Source organism: Equus caballus, chromosome 3 (assembly GCF_041296265.1).
Source record: "Equus caballus isolate H_3958 breed thoroughbred chromosome 3, TB-T2T, whole genome shotgun sequence".
NCBI classification, from domain to species: Eukaryota; Metazoa; Chordata; class Mammalia; order Perissodactyla; family Equidae; genus Equus; species Equus caballus.
The window spans coordinates 1,019,937-1,041,587 of record NC_091686.1 but is presented as its reverse complement, the minus strand read 5'-3'; the positions used below and the strand labels follow the sequence as shown (position 1 = coordinate 1,041,587).

The 21,651-nt window shown below is 37.3% G+C and overlaps 1 protein-coding gene across 42 annotated transcripts in view; it reads right to left on the bottom strand.

The window, feature by feature from the left end:
• The window catches only part of PHKB (phosphorylase kinase regulatory subunit beta), a 218,842-nt gene that overhangs the window by 55,656 nt on the left and 141,535 nt on the right, over positions 1-21,651 (bottom strand). For all 42 annotated transcript variants that reach the window (XM_005608231.4, XM_005608232.4, XM_070261699.1 and 39 more), the window contains 2 exon segments: positions 4,241-4,296; positions 3,631-3,724 (listed from right to left, as the gene is read on the bottom strand). In XM_005608231.4, coding sequence (XP_005608288.3) covers positions 3,631-3,724; positions 4,241-4,296 — 150 coding nt within the window.

Genomic DNA, 21,651 nt, shown 5'->3' with positions numbered 1-21,651 from the left:
ATTCTCTTGGGTCAAAATGATATTTCATTCCAGTTTTATACTACCATATTCAAATGTTTTCTGGTTGACCATTTTCCCATATATTTAATGGCTATTTGTATGTTCTATAAATTTTTTCATTTGTTTCCTTCTCTACTGGGTATTTATTATTCTTTTTGATTTGTAAGAGATCTTGGTATATTAAGAACATTACCCTTTGTATCAAATATTTTACGCAGTTTGCTCATCTTCAATGCTGCTATGAAATGTGAGAATGACTGCACAGGAGGTCAAACATAATTTCAGCATGTGGTATTTCAATCTAAACATTTTTCTACTAGGAAATTTCACAAGCAACTTTGATATGCTAGGTTGCTTATGCCATCTTCAGCTATATTTAGTTAAATTTGTTAATCATTTCCTTAATGACTTTCTGACACTGGTATTATTCTAAGAATGGACTTCTCCTCCCAACAGTTATAAACTGTTCTCCTACTTTTTCTTCTAGTGATTTTATAGTTAAATCATTTAAAAAAATATTTAAAATTTTAATCTGTCTAGAATTTATTTTTGTGTTTGATGAGAGGTAGAAATCTAACCTAAATTTTCCTAAGTGGAAAATCCAACCATGTCTACACAATCTACTGATTATGATTTGAACTTATTTCAAATATCAACCTGATCATGCACAAAATTACTGTCATCACCAGAGCTCTCTATTTATTTTGCAATGGTGTACACATCTATGATAGAGTAAGCTCTCTGTCTCTTCCTTCTTCTGCATTGTATGTGCCTAGAGAACAGCAACCCGTCAATTGGCACTGTGCCTAGCATAGAGCTTGATGGATGAATGAAGGAACTGAATGTCCTCCTGAGCCACATGTGCTGTGTGAATACTGATTCTAGAACAGCAGTGGTTTTAGACAGAGTCAACTGGCCAGAAAAGTATTCTATGAGCATTATATTATATAGCTGCCCGGAAACTACAGTGTATAACACTAGATAGAACCCACTTTCCTTCAAATATTTTCAATTTTTCAGAAATAAATGTATGTCTAAACTACATAAGACTTCTTCTTTTAGACAAGTGATTATATTAATCCACCATGCACAAGTTAAAATGTACAGATCTAGGTAGATTCCTTTAAATATGACTCCATCACAGTAAAAGGATTTTCCTTAAATTTCTGAACCAAGGTACAGCAAGTCTATGACAATTAAGTACTCAGACATGGAATGCTCCCTGCATTTCAGGGTGCAGATAATACTGTCCTCACGTTGTACCCATTCACACCATTCAATGCACTGAAATATATAGTAGGGACCAAACCACCCAGAAGTACAGAAATACTTCATTCCAGATCTGCACTTACGCAGATCTCCTATGAGGCAAATCACATCACAGTCACGTCATGCAACATTAACTACAGACAGTAAAAGCCCTGCTCTCAGCTGTCTGCCCTCACGTTCTCTTCAGTGGGCTGAAAAAGGGTGTAGCTTCTCAGAACAGAATCAGCCACTGGCATAAGAATATGTGTATTAACTAAGATTTGAGGGGACGCTTTCAAAAGACAGACTTATAAGAAGCAGTATACTAGGCAGTGTATCTTAGAGGATGAATCCCAAAGAGCAGCTAGCTTGGAACACAGAGACTGTAGCCACAGAGAATCTTCCATCTTGACATATGTACAGGGAAGCTGGGCTCTTGGTCATAAATCTTTGTTTTTAGCCATACCACACACCTAAACTGTAAATCATTTGTTAACACCATCTTTAAAACAACAAGATATGAAGTAAGTAGGACACGTTATAAGTCTTCACCTTACTCTGTAAAGAAATGCTTCCTACCGCCTCTGTGATTCCACAGAGCCTTGTACAAATGTATACAATAGCACTTATCAAAGTGGATTGCAATTAAGTATTTTTTCTGTCACACCACTAGACATGGAGAACAGGGACAGAGTCATTGTATCTGAGGGCCCCACGTAGTGCTCTGCACATAGGAGGTGTTTGTTGATAAATGAATGAATAAAATGCCACATTCAAGTCATCTGGAACCACATTGGTCTTTTAAATCTTGATTGCATGTTGTCTGGTAGAGTAAGGCCTCACCTACCACAAAAAAAAGTTGCTAAGGAGGAGAGGGTAGAGGGAAGACAAGAGGGATAAGAGCACACATGAATGGTGACAGATAAAAACTAGACTATTGGTGGTGAACATGATGCAGTCTATCAGAAACTGAAATATAACAATGTACACCTGAAATTTACACAATGTTATAAACCAATATGACCTCAATAATAATAATAAAAATAATTTTTTAAAAAGTTGCTATTGTAAATTAGGACTGAAAAAATAGATTTGGGTTAATTTTCTTTGAGAGTATGTTCATCAAAGAATAATAACCTTTGTTATCATTTTCTGGAGCTTTCAGTGAGAGACCATAAAAGTGTATCAGCAAATATAGCCTGCACCTGAATGATAAGTGCACAGTATTAGAGCCTTCGATTTTTGCCCCTTCCATGCTGCCTCCTTTCCTTGCCTTGTGGATCATCAGTTCCTTCTTGGTGTCATTTACCCTTTTCTACCATAAAAACCAATCATTTATGTCTTCAGTGATTTTAAAGTGTTACCTACTCCAGGGATCCTTGCATTTTTAGTCTTCTCTCTTTAATTGGGAGAAAAAGAGCTCTAAATTTGATAGAGGAAGTTTAAGTACTCTTGAAGAGCTGGTGCTCTGGGTGACCCAACACCCAGGTGCTGGTTTGGTTGCCAATGGGTAAGGTCCAGTCTGATTAGCAGCACTCTGAGGCCCTGCAGTTTCCCATGCACTGTACCCCTCACTTCTCTAAGCTTTTATTCTTTGTTGTAGTATCAAGGCTTTGACCACAACATTTACACCAATCTAACCAACTTAATCTTGATCACTTGAGAGAGACTATTCTGAACACTTCTACCAAACACCATGGAGTTTGCGCCTATATTGAATAATTACTAAATAAAAGTGGTAGTTTATAAATAACCAGTGAAAGTCAACAATTTCTTGTCCCTAATGAGCAGGAATACTCTTAAACACAGGCACTTTCGCACCTACCTGCAGGCAGTGCATGAAAAGGCCTCAAAAATCACCTTTTAAGCTAATCCAAATAGGTATGTAATTGTACCAAAGATAAACTCAGATGTTACTTTATAATTACTTGAGACTCAGCAAACTGAAGGGGTAGAAATTACTTTAGATTCCAAATAGTAAAGGTAAGGGAAAAAGGGAAGCAGTTATTACCAATACAGAAATATTTAGATGAGAAGGTTACTTTAACAGCTAAGAAAAGGGAAAATAATCAAATCAAATGGAAAGGTTAATTTTATACACAACTACTAAAATTAAGGCTAATTTGTTACTTAAGTGCTCAGTCCAGGTTTTAGCAAGGAGTAAAAATCAAGACCTATGAATATAATATATACACCACAACGCAGTCTTTTTTTTAGTAACAACGTCTGATAAAGCAGGTTTCTCAACATAATTAGAAAGACTTTTGGATCAATGACCCTACCTCAGAATTGGATTGGCTATGCTTCTGACTGTAAACTAAGTCTAATGAGCCTGCTCTAGGACCTCCACAAAGTAGACAGTAAAATGGCAGAACCACTTACTTTCACAAGCTCCTGCTGAGCCCATATCTGGATGGGTTCTACCTGCTGAGGAGTCTGAGTCTGAATACCATACGTGTTGAGGAAAACTTGAAGGCTAAAGAACATAGGGAAAAAAAGAGAGAGACATTTTGAAGCAATGCATTTATAGTTTGGAAAATGGTGAAGGAGGAGGAGAAAATGGAAGAAACTATGCTAACTTGGAGCACATTATTGATTGTTAATGTCAGCAATATGCCTTCTGCCCCGGAATCCAGAGGCCCTCCTGGCTTCTTCACAAAGCATTAGATGGGCACCGTGGGCGCTGGGAGAGAGGGTAAGCACTGATTTTTGGAATCCCTATAATTTGTTTGCACTAATTTCTCAAAATTACACCCCAGGCAACACTGGTACTGGTCACAGTCTCTAACATTTATTTCAACTAAAACAAAGTTATTTTTAAATATGAAAAGAATGTTGTTCTGGCACTTAAAGTGACATTAAAGACTTCTTTGAAACCCTGTCAAGGGGTCTATGAATTAATCTCTACTACCACACTTAATATTGTAAGCGTAAAGCAATCAGTCCCCATCCCTTCCCCACAAAAGAACACACCACCATCTGGATTTCATACCGTTGGCTTTCTGCTACGAGTGCTACATGAACTACCAGATCATTTTCCAGTGGGCCCTGTAACACAGAATAAGGGAGGGGAGAAAATATTTTAAAGGATCTGGTCATCACCAGCTACAAAGAGAATCAAGGACAGTATTAACCATCTCTAGGCAGTTCATTAAAATGATGGACACCAGCTGGCTCTAAGCAGTTGCCTCTCTTTCTTTGCTTTCCATTGCCTACTAATCAATTTGATGGTGTAGACAGAGTAATGGAACACCAAGGAATGGAAAGTCATAAATCTCATCACTACCAGAGAGGCTAGCCTGTCAGGGCTATTTTGAATGATGTGTAAGAGTAGTTTGGGGACTGAGAGTCATTTTCAATCATTTAACTCTGAAGGGAAGAGGAAGAACTAAAAATAAAAACCCAATTTATGTATTCTCCGTAAAAAATGATTGTGAGTTAAAATTGTTCATTTGACATCTTAACCACATATAAGGCTATTCCCTTTCTTGTTAGCCAATTTTCCTTTGGCACCTTATACATCAAAACAGCTTTATTTGAATATATAGTTCCTATGGTAGAGAATGAACTACTCAGTTGACTATATAATTAACACTGTGTTCATTAAATACAAGCTGTTGGGCTTAATAGTTCTAATCAAAGATAGTGTTGGATTATTTGCTACTCTTTTTTCTTGTGGAAAAGATTCACAATGGCATATATTATACATTGTTAAAATGAACCAAGTTTTGAGCCTGTATATATAATTAACAGAGAACATTAATAAATTACCATATTAGGAAGCTCTCAAAATACTGAAAAAAATGTAATTTCTTTAGAGTAATGAATCCAACATTCCCAACAGTATGCTGTAAAATGTTTGATTTACCATCAACCAGTTCTGCTCAATGGTATTCAACATGCCACTAGAATTTATGTATGATGAGAGGCAAGAAACACTAGAATACATGTATCAGCAATAAATATCATACAGTCAAAGGGGAGAGTTCCCAGAATTATCGTGAAAATGCCATTTCAGGCAGAATTCCAAGTGATTTAAGTGAATATATAGAAGAAAATATGATACAACCACGCAAGAAAAATAAATACACGCTAAAACTACTATAAATTCTATTTTTATTTGATAAAGACTTTAAAGTTAATGTTAACTCAAAAGTCTGAGGAAAAATCAATTATTCAGTCTCATCAAGATTTTTAACAACAAATGAAAACATTAAGCCTTATTTCTTTTGGATGAAATCTAGTATTCTAGCACTCATCAAAAGGACGAATGGCCCTTAAAGTGGTCCATTATCGAAAATCTTCAGGACAATTAGAGATCCTTAAAGGAAAAGCAAGTGAACACAAATATCAGAATGCAGATGATATTTCAATAACAATAAATGAGGCAGCTTATAGATCCTAATTGGCAAATTGGTATCTTCTTTTTAAATCATAGGCCTGTTTAGGACAATTTCGTTTCCATTTGTATGACAGAGTATTCAGATCTAAAACGTCCACTACACATGCTGAATCATAGTGAGCATCTGGTTAGGGGACTATTAGATGGCTGAAGAACTCTTTCATCGTAAAAACAGCATTTCACAAAGTCCCAATTCACAACTACCTACCATAATGAGCTTAGGCTTTCAACCACAGCCCAAGCGGGACCCTCCACCCCATTTCCACCCACAGAAAGAATTCAGCATGGGCAGTCAGACCCCAATAATTCTCTTCCTTTCACTGCCAAAGTTAGAACTAGCTTTTCTCTATTTTCACCATTTTCTTCAAACCAACAACATTGTTGTCTAAACCCATGAAGTCTCTGAAAACTTCCTAATAGTAATTAATACCTTCTATTTCTGACTAGTATTTTCCTTAAAATATCGTAACATTTTCTGCTTTTAGGTTCACAAAGTACACATATGCACATATATATACATATACACACTCAAGCCCTGTGTGGTACTAGTACTGTCCATTTTATGCATTTATGCACTCACAAATTTGACCAATAGTTAAGGCATACTAATCCACGCTACACCCTGATGTTTGCAAGATGAATATGATCCAGTCACACTCCTTGAGGAGTTTAGAGTCTACTGGGACAGATGGACACGACATAAGTTTTCAAATATGTGTTTAATATCATGTAAACGTATTTCACTGATATCTTTCTTTGGCAGTATCACTCTATCTCATTTGAAAAACATGGCTGAAGGGCAATACATTGTAAGGACATACCATAATTTATTAAAGGAATGTTTATTTTGATTTGACACTTCACTTCTGCAGAGAATATAACTGTCCTTATCTCAAAGAATTCCCAAGGACTGAGGGAGAGAATCAAGTGCTAAGCACAGTATTTGACACGTAATAACAATCATACTTGCTGCAGTTGTACTTACTATTTTCACATGTACCCTAGGACAGCTGCTCCTCTCTTCCTTGTTCAGATTTGCTGTAATACCTATGCTGCCCTAGATGCCATTAGCTTTGACCATTCTAAGACATTGGGACCATCCATTATTCCATTTTTTATGTGCTAGTTAGTTCTTCCCCAAAGAATTTCAAACATCTTTTAAAAGAAACCTTCAAGTGACTTACCACCTTCCTAATTTTCTTCCTTTTATTTCTCAAACATAGACTATTACTATTTCCTCACCTTCCCCGCCTCTGCAGCTCTGTACTCTGCCCGCTGACCTGCTTTGCCTTTAGAGATGGAAATCCTCACACTTAAGTCCTTGGTCTCCTATTGATCCTACTATTTCTCTTTCTCTCTCACCAAATGCATTCACTCTGGGAGCTACAATTCTTGCCTCTAAGCAGATGATTCCATGTTTATATCTCTAGTCTTGAACTTCCTCTTGAGTTCCAGTTCCCACATTTTTAAGTGCTTTCTGGACATTTTCTCTTGGCTATTTCCAAAGTTAATAGTTCTAAAACTCAATTCCTCAACAACCCCACCTCCACCTCAAACAGACTCACTCCAGCTCAGAACCTCAGAATCAGCTGTGCCTCTTCCCTTTTAGCTTCTATAATGCAATTTGTCACCAAAATCCTGTTAATCCTTCCTTCATAAAGTATCTTGAATCTTCTTTTCTTTTCATTTCTACAGCAACATTAGGATTGAAAAGTAGCAACAGCAGCAACAAACACTTTACATATACCTTACATTCTATGTGCGAAGCACTGTTCTCAGGGCTTTAACAAACCATTATCCTCATTTTACAGATAAAAATGAGGCACAGAAAGCACACATAACCCATCCAAGGTCATAGAGTCAGCAAACAACAAAGCTAGAATTCAGATGCAGGCAGTCTGACTGCTGAGTCTGTGCTCATAATCACTCACTTATTCCGCCTCTCAGAGAGTGGAAAGAGGGCAGGTTTTAGAACCAAAAGACCCATATACAAGTCCCATCTTGTCACTTCCTCCCCACATGATCCTGGTCATCTAAAAGGTACCTTAAACTTATCATGGACAAAACTGAACTACTGATTTCTATCCTTAAACCCACCCACCCTCAAAGTATTTATCTCCTTAAGACCCCACACTATGTACCCATTTGATCAGGCCAAAAATGTGTAAGTCCTCCTTATTCTTCTTTTTCCTTCAAATCTCATAACCAATAACAGTTAAAAAATAGATAGCACTTATTGAGCATCATGTAGCCATATTAAATTTACTCATCAAAACACTCCTATTAAGCAGGTTACTATAATTATTCTCATTTACTGATGAGAAAACTGAGGCATGGAGTGGCTAAAAAACTTACCCAAAATCATACAGCTAATAAGTGGCAAAGTAGAGATCCAAACCTGGGCAATCTAATCTATCTCCCTCTGGTAACCACCAATCCAACCTCTACCTCTCTGTGTTTGTTTGTCGGTTTTATCTTTGACTTATGAGTGAGATCATACAGAATTTGTCTTTCTCCCTCTGACTTACTTCACTTAGCATAATACCCTCAAGGTCCATCCATGTTGTCGCAAATGACGAGATTTCATCTTTTTTATAGCTGAGTAGTATTATTGTGTATATATACCACATCTTCTTTATCCATTCATCCCTTGATGGGCCCTTCGGTTGTCTCCAAGTCTTGGCTATTGTGAATAATGCTGCATACACAGGGGTGCATGTATCTTTATGCTATGTGTTTTCAAGTTCTTTGGATAAATACGCAGCAGTGGAATAGCTGGGTCATATGGTAGATCTAGTCTTGATTTTTTGAGGATTCTCCATACTGTTTCCCATAGTGGCTGCACCAGTTTGCACTCCCACCAGCAGTGTATGAGGGTTCCCTTCTCTCCACATCCTCCCCAACACTTGTTATTTCTTGTCTTGTTAACTATAGCCATTCTGATGAGTGTGAGGTGATATCTCATTGTACTTTTGCTTTGCATTTCCCTAATAATCAGTGATGTTGAACATCTTTTCATGTGCCTGTTGGCCATCCATATAGCGTCTTCGGAAAAGTGTCTGTTCAGATCTTTTGCCCATTTTTTAATTGGATTGTTTGCTTCCTTGCTGTTGAGATGTATGAGTAATAAGCATTTTTTTTAAGTATAAATCAGACCACCCCATCACCACCCCACCCCACACACATGCATATACACAGACACTCTGTTTAAAACTCTCCAGTCGCTTCCTATGGCCCATAGAATAAGAACCAAACTGCTTACCATGGCCTACAAGGCCCTACATGATTTAGCTCCAGCCTAACTCTTCTTGCTCATTCTCCCTCTCCTTCTTCACCATGTGTCAGCCACACGTGGGTTCTCTCTGTCCCACGAACATGCCAACAGTGTTCCCATCACAGGGCCTTTGCACTTGCTGCACTTCTGTTAGGAATGTTTTCCTTTAGATGGTTGCACGCACGCCTTCTTGTTATGCAGGTCTCAAACTATCATCCCTTCCTCAGAAAGGCCTTCCCCCTCCATCATGGCCAGCCCCTCTCTACCACTTTACCTTATTTTGTCTACTTCATAGTACTTGTCAGCTCCAGAAATTATATTACATTATTAAATTGTATGTTCATTGTTACTCATTCCCACCAGAGAGTAACTCCCTAGAAGCAGGGACCTTGATCTATCTCGTCCACTGCTGTGTCCCCATTGCCTAGAAGGGTGCCTGGCCCATAGTCGGTACTTCCTATTTGATGAATGACTGTCCAGGCAAGTTTCTCAATCCTGTATTTATCTGTAAAATGGGAATAGTAATAATTAGTCTGCAGTTGCACAAGGGGAAGAGCAGACAAAAGAGGGCATATAAAATACTTACTAATTTTGATCTGCTAAACAAATAATTTTTATACTATTATTTGTCGTGTGACTGATGTCAATAAACCTTGCGAAGCCTCAGTGTTCTCACCGGTAAACTGGGATAATGAAAGTATCTACTTCATCAGGTTATGAGAATAATACATAACATATATAAGCATTTAATACAATGTCTGGTATAGATGCTTCAGTGTTCAAAAAACATTAGCCTTTTCAGCAACTCCAGTAACACAACCACAACCCTCAACTGCTGTGATAGGCTTCCTTGGCTTTCTGCTCCACATCTGCCTCTGCTCTTCTTCTGTACTTTACAGTTAGGTTAATTTTCTTACACCAGTGATTTATACAACACAGGTGGTCAAAAAATTTATTTGTTGAATGAATGAAGAAAAGGGAGGGAAGGCAGGTAAGTAAACACATACATTTATGTAATGTTTAAGACTTTAATTCTCTACTCCAGGACCAGTGTTTCCCAAATAAAGCAGTGTTTCCCAACTTCTGAGGACCTTAAAACTTCACTGCTACATGCCGTTCCCTATTTGTCTCCCATCTGTTTGCCTTAGAACATTCACTAAACAAACAGCTCACTCACGTCCATCTCGTTTCTGTCCACTGCCCTTCCACATTTGTGTGCTCCTCTGTTCCTTTTTGTCTATCCAGTTCCTGACTCACTCTTTCAACTTCATCTCCTCCATAAACTCCCTCAAACATCAGAGTGTCTAGATCTCTTCTGTCCGTGTCAGCAAGAGCAGGCACGGTCTGCATGAGTCACTCAGGAATACTCACACCAACTCTTTGCAAGGGCTTTTTGCATGCTTATGAGTGGTCTGTATAACCAGAGAGTGAGCCCCTTGGGTTCCTCATGCTCACTTTCTCACCTAGCACATACATAGCACCTTATACTAAAAGAAAGGCAACTGGTTCTCACTTGATGGTCTGGAAGAAGAATCTTTTTGTTTCTCCAGTATTGCTGATTACATTTATTAGCAACACACAAATCTTTCCCTGAGTAGAGATGATAAATATTTTCAAATACAAACAGGATATTTTTAAGAAAGGGAAAGAATCATAATTAAATGCATACCTATTTATATAAGCTATCAAGTAATGTACACAAGTCATTTTAATCACATGATTGGGGACCAACAATCTGTAGTTGAAAATATTCTGATTTAAAATTTTTATTTCTACAAGTTAATAAAGTAAGATTGAGGGGTTTTTTTACGTTATTTTTTTATTGTGATTAAAAAACCACGTAACATAAAATTCACCTTCTTAATCATTTTTAAGTGTACAGTGGACGGAGAACTTTTATAGCATAACTTGCCCATAAACTGGGCACTACCTGTATTAATCTTGCAACTTACCTTGCTCAAAATGTAAAATATGGTAACTAAAACACTGCATGTACAACTGTCTGGATTTTAGTTTTTAAATAATCCACATCAGGACAAAGTAGCAAGGCGAGAAGATTTGGAGCAGGGAGCTATAAATAGTGTGCTACAACTATCAAAGGGTATACAGAGAAACTCAAACGTGAATCTGCCTTACTGGTTTTCCTTCCCCTTGTTCTTCTTTTAACTTAATTTTTTCAACAGATAATTAATTCATATAGTTCAAAAATTTAAAAATTATGAAAAAGTTTTCAGTGATGTCTCTCTCCCACCAGTCGTCCCTGTACGTACTCAGTTCCCCACCGTCTACCAACGAGGCAATTGCTAGGATTATTTATGCTTCTTTCCAGAGTTTCCTTTTGCCTATAAAAGCAAATAAGAATCTATATTCTTACTTTCTCATATTTTTAGACAAAATGCAGCACACTAAAAGCACTTTTTTCCATTTAATAATTATATATTCTTGTGTTCTTTTCATATATATTAGTATACAGAACACATCCTCATTTTTGTAATAACTGCTTAGTCTTCCATTTTGTAGATGTACCACTTATTAATGCCATTTTTTCACATCTTTTATCATTTAAGGCTAGTCAACCTTTTGTACTGAAGTCTCTGGACATGGTTACGGTTATACGGTGAAACCATTAAACATCAGGTTTTAATTTTGCTTATAAGAGTGGAACAAATACTCAACCTAAATCATTCAGAGGCATTACTACCACTGCATTATGTGGGTCATTAGAAGACTGTTATCAGAAAAGATTAGTAGGATTGGATTTTGGGAGGGGGGCAGTGAGAGGAATCTGAATCTTTTCTAGAAGAATAGCACAGAAAGACGCACAGATGTCCATTTACAACTTATTCATGGAAATAACATGACAGCTTATTAATAAGATTTATATTATTTTATTGATTACATTTGTTTTGTAGTCCAGTTTAAAAATATTAAGGAATTAATATATCTCAAGAGCCTGCCATGTGCCACATATTATTTAAGCACTATGTTATATGTACTGTCCCAAGAACTCCCATTTTTAAGGATCAGGAAACTGAGGTGAAGAGAGATGGAATCATTTTGAAGGTCATACATCTAATCAGTGGTAGAACTTAAACCCGACCGCAGGTATGTCTAAGTCTAAAGTCAAAATGGCACATGTCATAGTACACATTCCATTCATTATGTGCTGGTTGCTGTTGTGGTTTGTATTAGTCAAGGTTCTCCAAAGAAACAGAACCAAAAGGATGTGTGTGTGTGTGTATAAAGAGTAGAAAGAGATTTACTATAAAGCATTGTCTCAGGCAATTACAGAATCTGGCAAGTCCCATGATCAGCAGGGTGAGTTGGCAAGCTGGAGACCCAGGAGATGGTACAGTTCCAGTCCAAAGGCCAGGAGGCCGACACCCAGTTCAAATCCAAAGGCAGGAAAAAGCTGATATGAAGGCCATCAGGCAGGGAGAATCCTCTCTTGCTCGGAGAATGGTCAGCCTCTGTGTTCTATTCAGGCCTTCATGGATGAGGACCACTCACATTAGGGAGGGCGATCTGACCTACTTGATCTACTTATTCAAATGTTAATCTCACCCAGAAACACTGTCACCCTCATCCAGAATAATGTTTGACCAAATATTTGGGAACCGTGTATCCCAGGCAAGTTGACACATAAAGTTAAGCATGACATGGTTGGAGGGACATGTTACAAGCATAGAGGGTACAGTGGTTAGCAGAAGTCTTGTGTCCCAACAACAGGCCAATCTTCATCCACATGAGATCAGGTTTTAAAAAAGCTCAACTCCAAGTGTTGTCTATAATACACCTTTTTTCTTATCTGTTTTTTGAGAGAACCTAATTCTTTAGTTCTTGGCAATTAAATTTAAAAATTACCTCTTGTATTAAATAACGTATTATTTCTGCAACACTGTATTGAGCCCAGGTCTAAGTAGCTTTATTTTTAATATGCCCTATGCTGCATAAAATAATATACTGTGGTTGGCTTGAATAGGTCTTTTACAGAAAGAAGGGCAAGGGAGGAGGGAGAGAAAGAAAGAAAAAAAGAAGCCAACAAATAAATGGATCACACCACATCGGAGGCTGGTCTCGCCTCCAGGCCGGGGCGTCTGAAACATTCCATGCCTCTGCTTTTGGGGCCTTACAGAAGCTCATTTATGCTCATTAGCCTTCCTCAGTAGGTCCTGCCAACAGCCAGCATTTTCTCATTACGTTCATTTTTCAGAAAAACCTCATTAGCTGAAGAAACCAGGCAGATGCTTTATACATCTCAATTCCAATTGGAGACACCACACCCGCAGTATTTCTCCTGTAGGAGCCAAGTAACAGGCTACAGCAGTTTGAACACAGGTGCATCCTGACTGGAAAACATTGGCATCTTGTTCTGACATTTTCAACCAGGCCAAAGAAGCAACACGGAGAAAATTAATAGAGAAGCAGAGGAAAGGTAAGTGGAAATATCTAAGGAATAACAACATCAAGCATGGGTAAAAAGCTAAACTTGGCTCAAGAGCAGAGCTAGCCAGGGAGAAAATGGCCCTTTAGGAGGCTTGTATTTATAAATTGCATTAGTGTTTATATAAGCTTTCATTTAAGGAGGAAAACAAATGAATTTTAAAAAGTATTCCTGACCTCAAACACATAGTTTCAAATGCCCAAATGAAAAACTCAGGCAATGTTTTCTGACAGCAGTCCTTTCAATGACTGCAAATATCTTGGAAGAAAAACACTGATCATCACTTTGTCACAACATATTGATTTGCAAAGCTGTTCTTATCTCTTTCTAAGCACTTGCTGTAACTGGATGTTTCTATATTTTTGTCTTAAAGAAATGGCAGTGCTAAAGGTCTTGCCTACTTCCTGGAAAGAATGCTAAAATGACTATATAGGTCCAGGAGAATGTGACCATAGTGTTCACACAGCTTTAATCACAGCCAAAGGGAAGAACAAATGATGAAAAACTTATGTAAAGATAATAGGAAAGATCAACATCTGGAAAGATTGGTAAACTGAGGGTGAGACAGGCAAAGAAGAGGCAGAAGGGGAACTACGGTTTCCAAACATCTAGTCATTTCACACTCTGGGTTTCTGTGTCATTTCAAAGGACCTCAGGTGGTGGGTTACAACCAATGAAAGGCCTCTAAAGGTAGATGAAAGGAAACCAGCTAGTTAGAATTACAGGGAAAAGGAAGCAAGTCAAGTGAGCCAACTTGTGTTTGGTTTTTCTCCTTTGCGGGCTTGTACTGACTAGCTCAGTCTTGTGGTGTCTGAGCGGACAATGTCAGAGATGGAAGAGGACATTTTTATCATGTGGGAGTGCATGGGTAATGGAAAAGGTGTGAAGAAGTCTATGTGAGAGACTGGGTGGCAGGACTCCACTTTAGCCAGAGCAGCACAACTTTGAACTATTTTTTATGCTGAAATTCCACCTGAGATTTTGTCTGAAAAAAGGATTTCCTTGATAAAAATCAGTAATCTACTTGATGAAGAGACTGATGCCCAGACAGGGGAAATGATCCAGGTCCTGTAGCAAGTTAGTGGCAGATCCAGAAGCAGAATCCAGGTCTCTAAACTGACTTGGTCTAGAGTTCTCTCTACCAAGGCAGACTGACTCATCTTACAGGCTGTAAAAATCTCAGTACACTAGAGAATTGCTAAGTGTGTGACTCTATTTATGAGTGGAATTGAATGGATAGGTCACATATGCAGTTATTACAAGATGAAAGCCACCTGAGAAAAGTGTCCTTGAAGGGGGAAGAGTACAAAAATCTGTGCTACTTTCTCTTTCAGCACTAGGTCCTCATGCCAAGGACAAAAAGACAGGGCTGGTAAGACAGTGCAAGGGAGAACTTGTGGCAAGATGCATAGCTGCTGGGTTAGACCAAACAGCTACAGAGGTTCCCAGCAAGCTCTATAATCCAACAAGCCTTTAACTATTCATTGGTTGAGACCAAACTGCTCCCAGTATGGATTCTCACAGGGAACCCCACAGTGGAAAAGACACTCTACCATCACTCTTAGCAGAGTAAACCTAAATGTTCCATATTGATGAGCTCACAATTCACTAGTTTTGTGTACTAGAAATGCTCCAGGCCTTAGAGGGTTTGTTCATTTGTTCATTCATCCAGACACCACGATAGGCACTAGGGATGGCAGAAAGATGAAACATTATCCCTACTATAAGAGAGAAGAAAAACTATATATGGAGTTCAGCAGGACACTAAATACAGTGCTCTTAATGGGTGCTTTGAGGGCAAGGGAAGGAGCATCTAATTGAGCCTCAGAGAACTGAGGAGGATTTTATAGAAAAGTGAAGAAAAGTATAATAGAGTAACTGAAGATAGAAGTTACTTTAGATTGACGGTCGGAAGAGAATTCTCTTGGGGGTGTCATTGAAAGGAGCGAGACCTGGTAATGAGCACTTTAGGCAGAAAGAACAGCACGTGCAAAGACCCTGAGATAGAAAGACTTGAAATCTTTGAGGCGATCAGTGTGTCTGGAGCATAACAGGCAAGCAAAAGACTGATGACAGATGAAGGTGGAGAGGGTTAAGGCCCAATAGGGCCTTATAATGCAACAAGCCATTTGTGGAATGAAAAGCTACTAAAAGAGTTTCAAAAAAGGATAAGATTCAATTTAATTCACATTTAAGAACAATAGCAATAAACACATAGATAGTATTTACTGTGGGCTAGGCCCTGCCTAAGCATTTTATATACAGTCATGCATACTTAATGATGGGGATATGTTCTGAGAAATGCATCTTTACATGACTGCATTGTGTGAACATGATAGAGTGTACTTACACAAACCTAGATGGTACTACACACCTAGGCTATATGGTACTGATCCTTATGGGACCACCGTTGTATATGTAGTCCGTGGTTGACCGAAACACCGCTATGCGGCATATGACAGTATATATTAACCTATATTATGATGGCTGCTATATAGACATGGTTTGCAGAGGGCAGAGTAGACACAAGGAGATTAGCTGGCGGTTACAGTTGAGAGATGATGGTGTCCTGGGCAGTAGTGATAAGAAGGAAGAAGGAGCAAGTGAAGAGATTTCAGGAATATTTAGGAAATAAAACTGACAGGATTGGATTTGGAAGGAGAGAAATAGTGACAAAGGCAGAGAGGAATCAAAGATTACTTCTATGTTATTACAGAGTTTAAAGGAAGAGGTAGTGTTCAATGGTGCTGAATATCTTTGAGGTCTAAAAAGAGATCATTGGATGTATCACTTAGGAGGTCACTAGTAACCTGCTGCATGTGATTTTAGTAGAGTGGTAGTATAAGCAGCCAGACTGGGTACAGTAAGGAGTGATGGGGAGCTGAGGAAATGGAGATGGTGCAAGTATCTTCCAAGATGTCTGAAAGGTGAGGAAAGAAGGGAAGTGAGAGAGGACCTTGAGAGAGGAGCACAGAGGAGAAAATATTTCTTGTTTTCTAGGTCAGGGGATAATTAAACATGTATATAGATTCAGGAGAAGTAAGTAGAGAGAAAGAGGGTGAAATATAGAAGAATGGGTATCAAACCAGAAAGCTTAAAAGTGGAGGGGAAAAAGTTGGGTGAGTTAATGCCTGGGAATGGGGTTTTTCTTATTCTTCTGGGATTCAGAAGAAAAGATTCATTCATAATTAGAGGCAAGGATCTCAGCATATACTAGAATCCTTTAGTCTACTTTTAATCTTTATGTTTATAGATCCCCTGAGAACTTAAAACTCTATCTCCTACTTTTAACAATTTTGACCTAGTACAAGGAAGGAATCATGCTCTGCTAGAAAGGAGTATTCATTCTTCATTGCCACATTTAACTCATATTCTTGGACTGACTTTATTAGTTTCTTCAGTCTCTGATTAACGATACGATTAGAAGAGTCATAATCAGTATGCAGTTATCTGACCATGCCACAGTGCCCTTTTCAAGTCATCTTCATAAACCATCTGGCTCCAAAAGCACAGACTCCCATGATGGAAGATGTTTTAAATAAGGTAGGGGAAATAATAAGATTCACACAAAAATAAATAAAAAGGATAATAAAATATGAAGATTTGCTCATGAAAATTTACAAAACTTATAAAAATTATCTATGAAAGTATATGAGAATTCTATGCATTATATCAATGTAGCATTTTCCTAGCTTCTGAAAGTGATTTTCAAAAGATACATTTCTTGAGCACTATATTCTGACATTTCTAATTCAATATCATTCTTAAGAAGTATGGGATGCAACAGGATAATGTAACCTGAGTAAAAACAATATACAATTAAGTTGTTTCTATACCAAATAAAAACTATCAATTTATGGCTATTTTTTTAATGGAACTATATTCCAAATTAAGAAAAAAGAATTAGCCCAAATTAAAATACTGCTTGCATATGTATAGGGACAGTCTAAATTAGAGACATACAAAGAGATAAAAGGAATTTAACAGGTCAAATACTCAAAATTAATTTTGTCTAAGTTGAATATAATCTAAAAAATATATTCAAATGACTCCTTACTTAATAAGGCTAGTGATTCCTTTACACTAGAATTCCTTCCCAATTCTTCCAAAATTCAAATCTTATCTTCTGCAAAATAGCCCAACCATAATGTTTAATCAATAGAAATTATAAAAGTTTGTACAAGAAATATTTTAATATATAATGATCATCAATAAGGTCAAACTCTCTAAGTATTCAAGAAACAAAAATAAATGAGAAATTTCCCAACTTAGAAAAAAGCAAAGGAATGAGAGAAACTACATATTGGTTTCATATTACTGGTAAGCAAGTGGTTGATAAATGAATATTTGTTGGCCTAGCTATAGAAGCACTGTGCTAGTTGTTGGTGTTGGCGATGCAATAATATAAGACATGCTGCTTATGACTAATGTAGTTAGTCATAATTAAGGGATGATGAGAATATAGGAAAAAGGCATTAATAATATAAGCCCCACTACAATGATTCTTTGCTCGACCAAATTTTAGTCAGGCTCCTAAACCTTTTCCTAGGCTCATCTGTAAGTTTCCTTGTAAAATTCAGTTTTAGGAAAAATCTGCTAACTGAGTTTAACCAGAATCTCCCACCCTCAATATCTGATCACTCTCAATATCTGATCAGGTTCCTCACCCTCCACCATCCCCCAGGTGATGCCTGACCACCCTGGCCTGTCTTCAGCACAGAATCCTGTTAGGATTGTTTAGCCAGAACCCTCCTTACCCATGATGTTTCCGCTTAGTAGTTTTCCATCCACTGACCCCCACCTTGCTCCTTGGCTATAAATTCACACTTGCCCATGGTATTCTGAGTTGAACCCAATCTCTCTCCTGCACTGTAAGATCCCAGTGCAGTGGTCCCTATACCTATCATTATGGTCCTGAATAAAGTCAGCCTTATTATCTTTAATAAGTGTCACTGAATATGTTTTTACTTAATAGCATGCAGTAAATGCAAATTTTTCACCATACTGTACCCACCACGTACACCACCATTTACCCATGGTGTACATGGCTCACCAGGCCACACTTTTAGGACATCTGGTTCCAGTTTTGGATCTGCACCCGTGTCATCTCAGACATGTCACTTCTCTTTGAATCTCAATTTCCTGCTCTATAAAGTGAGGGGGTTAAATAAGTTTGCTCTCGATAATCTTAATATTCTCTTAATATTCTAAGATGTATGTGAGGTACAGGCAATAAATATAGGGTGTGGCAAATGATTTTGAATTTTATCAGTGTGCAACAAGAAGAAATCAGCTCCTTTCTATTACAGAGCTATAGGCAGTTTTATAGCTTATACATACACATTTGATTTAAAAAATAAAACATTACCTGGCAACCAAAACAAAGCAGGTGGAGTCATACTTCGATCTGACAAAATAGACTTCAATCCAAAAAAGATAACAAGAGACAAAGATGGACATTATATAATGATAAAAGAGGCAATCCATCTAGAAGACATAACATTTATTAATATAATGCACCTAACGTAGGAGCACCAAAGTATATAAAGCAACTATTAACAGACCTAAAGGAGAAATTAACAGCAACACAATAATAGTAAGGGGCTTTACTATCTCACTTAGATCAATGGATAGATCATCCAGACAGAAAGTCAACAAGGAAACACTGGCCTTAAATGAAACACTCGGCTACATGAACTTAATAGATATACAGAGAGAACATTTCATCCAAAAGCAGCAGAAAACACATTCTTCTCAAGTGCACAGAGAACATTCTCAAAGAGAGAACAAATGTTAGGAGACAAATCAAGTCTCGATAAATTTTGGAAGACTGAAATCTTATCAAGCATCTTTTCTAACTACAATGGTATGAAACTAGAAATTGACTACAAGAAGAAAGCTGAAAAAGTCTCACATATGTGGAGACTAAACAGCATGTCACTGAACAACCATTGTGTCAATGAAGAAATCAAAGGACAAATCAAAAAATACCTGAAGACAAGTGAAAACGAAAACACAGCATACCAGAATCTATGGGATGCAGCAAAAGCAGTACTAAGAGGGACATTTATAGCAATACTGGCCTACCTCAAGAAACAAGAAAAATTTCAAATAATCAATCTAACACTAAACCAAAAAGACCTAGAAAAAGAAGAACAAATGAAGCCCAAAGTCAGTAGAAGAAAGGAAATAACAAAAATTGAGAGCAGAAATAAATAAAATAGAGACTAAAAAGGCAATAGAAAGGATCAGTGAAACTAAGAGGCGCTACTTTGAAAGATAAACAAAACTGACAAACCCTTAGCTAGACTAAGAAAAAAAAGAGATAAGCCTCAAAAAAATAAAATCAGAAATGAAAGAGAAGAAATTACAACAGATACCACAGAAACATAAAGGATTTTAAGAGAATACTATGAAAAGCTATATGCCCACAAATTGGATAATCTTGAAGAAATGGATAAATTCTCAGAATCATACAACTTCCCAAAAATGAACCAAGAAGAAATAGAGAATCTGAATAGACCAATCACTAGTAAAGAGATTCAAACAGTTATCAAAAAACTCCCAAAAAACAAAAGTCCAGGACTAGATGGCTTCTTTTGTAAATTCTAGCAAACATTCGAAGAAGACTAAATATTTATACTTCTCAAACTCTTCCAAAAAATTGAAGAGGAAGGGATGCTTCCTAACTCATTTTACAAGGCAACATTACCCTGATACCAAACCAAGAAATGACAACCCCCAAAAGGAAAATTAGAGGCCAATATCACTGATGAAGATAGATGCAAAAATCCTCAACAAAATATTAGGAAATTGAATACAAACAATACATTAAAAGGATCACACACTACGATCAAGTGGGGGATTTATTCCAGGGAAGTTAGGATGGTTCAATAACTGCAAATCAATCAATGTGATACATCACATTAACAAAATGAAGAATGAAAACCACATGATCATCTCAATAGCTGCAGAAAAAGCATTCAACAAGATCCAACATCCATTTATGATAAAAACTCTCAATAAAATGGGTATAGAAAGAAAGTACCTCAAAATAAAGGTCACATATGACACAGCCAACATCATATTCAACGGTGAAAAACTGAAACGTATCCCTCCAAGAGGAACAAAACAAGCATGTGAACTCTCACCACACTTATTTAACATAGTATTGGAAGTCCTAGCCAGAGCAAATAGGCAAGAAAAAGAAATAAAAGGGATCCAAATTGGAAAGGAAGAAGTAAAACTGTCACTATCTGTGGATGACATAATTTTATATATAGAAAATCTTAAAGAATCCACCAAAAAACTATCAGAAACAATTGACAAATACAGCAAAGTTATAGGGTACAAAATCAATATACAAAAATCAGTTGTGTTTCTATACACTAACAATGAACTAGCAGAAAGAGAAATCAAGAACAGGATCCCATTTACAATCGCAACAGAAAGAATAAAATACCTATGAATAAATTTAACCATGGAGGTGAAAGATCTAAACACTAAAAACTATGTGACATTATTGGAAGAAATCAAAGAAGAGATAAAGAAATGGAAAACCCTGATGGTCTAGTGGTTAAGGTTCCACGTTCTCACTGCTTTGGCAGCCTGGAATTGCTTCTCCAGTCACAGAACAACACCACCTGTCTGTCAGTTGCCATGCTGTGGTGCTGGCTCACAAAACAGAACTAGAAGAACGTATAACTAGGATATACAACCATGCACTGGGGCTTTGGGGAGAAGAAAAAAAAAAGAGGAAGATTGGCAGCAGATGTCAACTCAGGGTGAGTCTTTCCCTGCAAAAACAAAAACAAAAACAAAAACAGAAATGGGAAGATATTCCACACTTCCACACTCATGGATTGGAAGAATGAACAGTTAAAATATCCATACTACCTAAAGTAATCTACAGATTCAATGTAATCACAATCAAAATCACAATGACATTCTTCATGGAAATAGAACAAAGACTTCCGAGATTTATATTGAACAACAAAAGATCCCGAATAGCCAAAGAAATCCTGAGAAAAAAGAACAAACTTGGAGGTATTACACTCCCAGATTTCAAAGTATACAACAAAGCCACAGTAATCAAAACAGCATAGTACTGACAAAAAAACAGTCACACAGATCAATGGAACAGAATCGAGAGCTCAGAAATAACTCCACATATCTATAGATAGCTAATCTTTGACAAAGGAGCCAAGAACACACAAAGGAGAAAGGAAAGTCTCTTCAATAAATGTTGTTGGGAAAACTGGACAGCCACATGCAAAAGAGTGA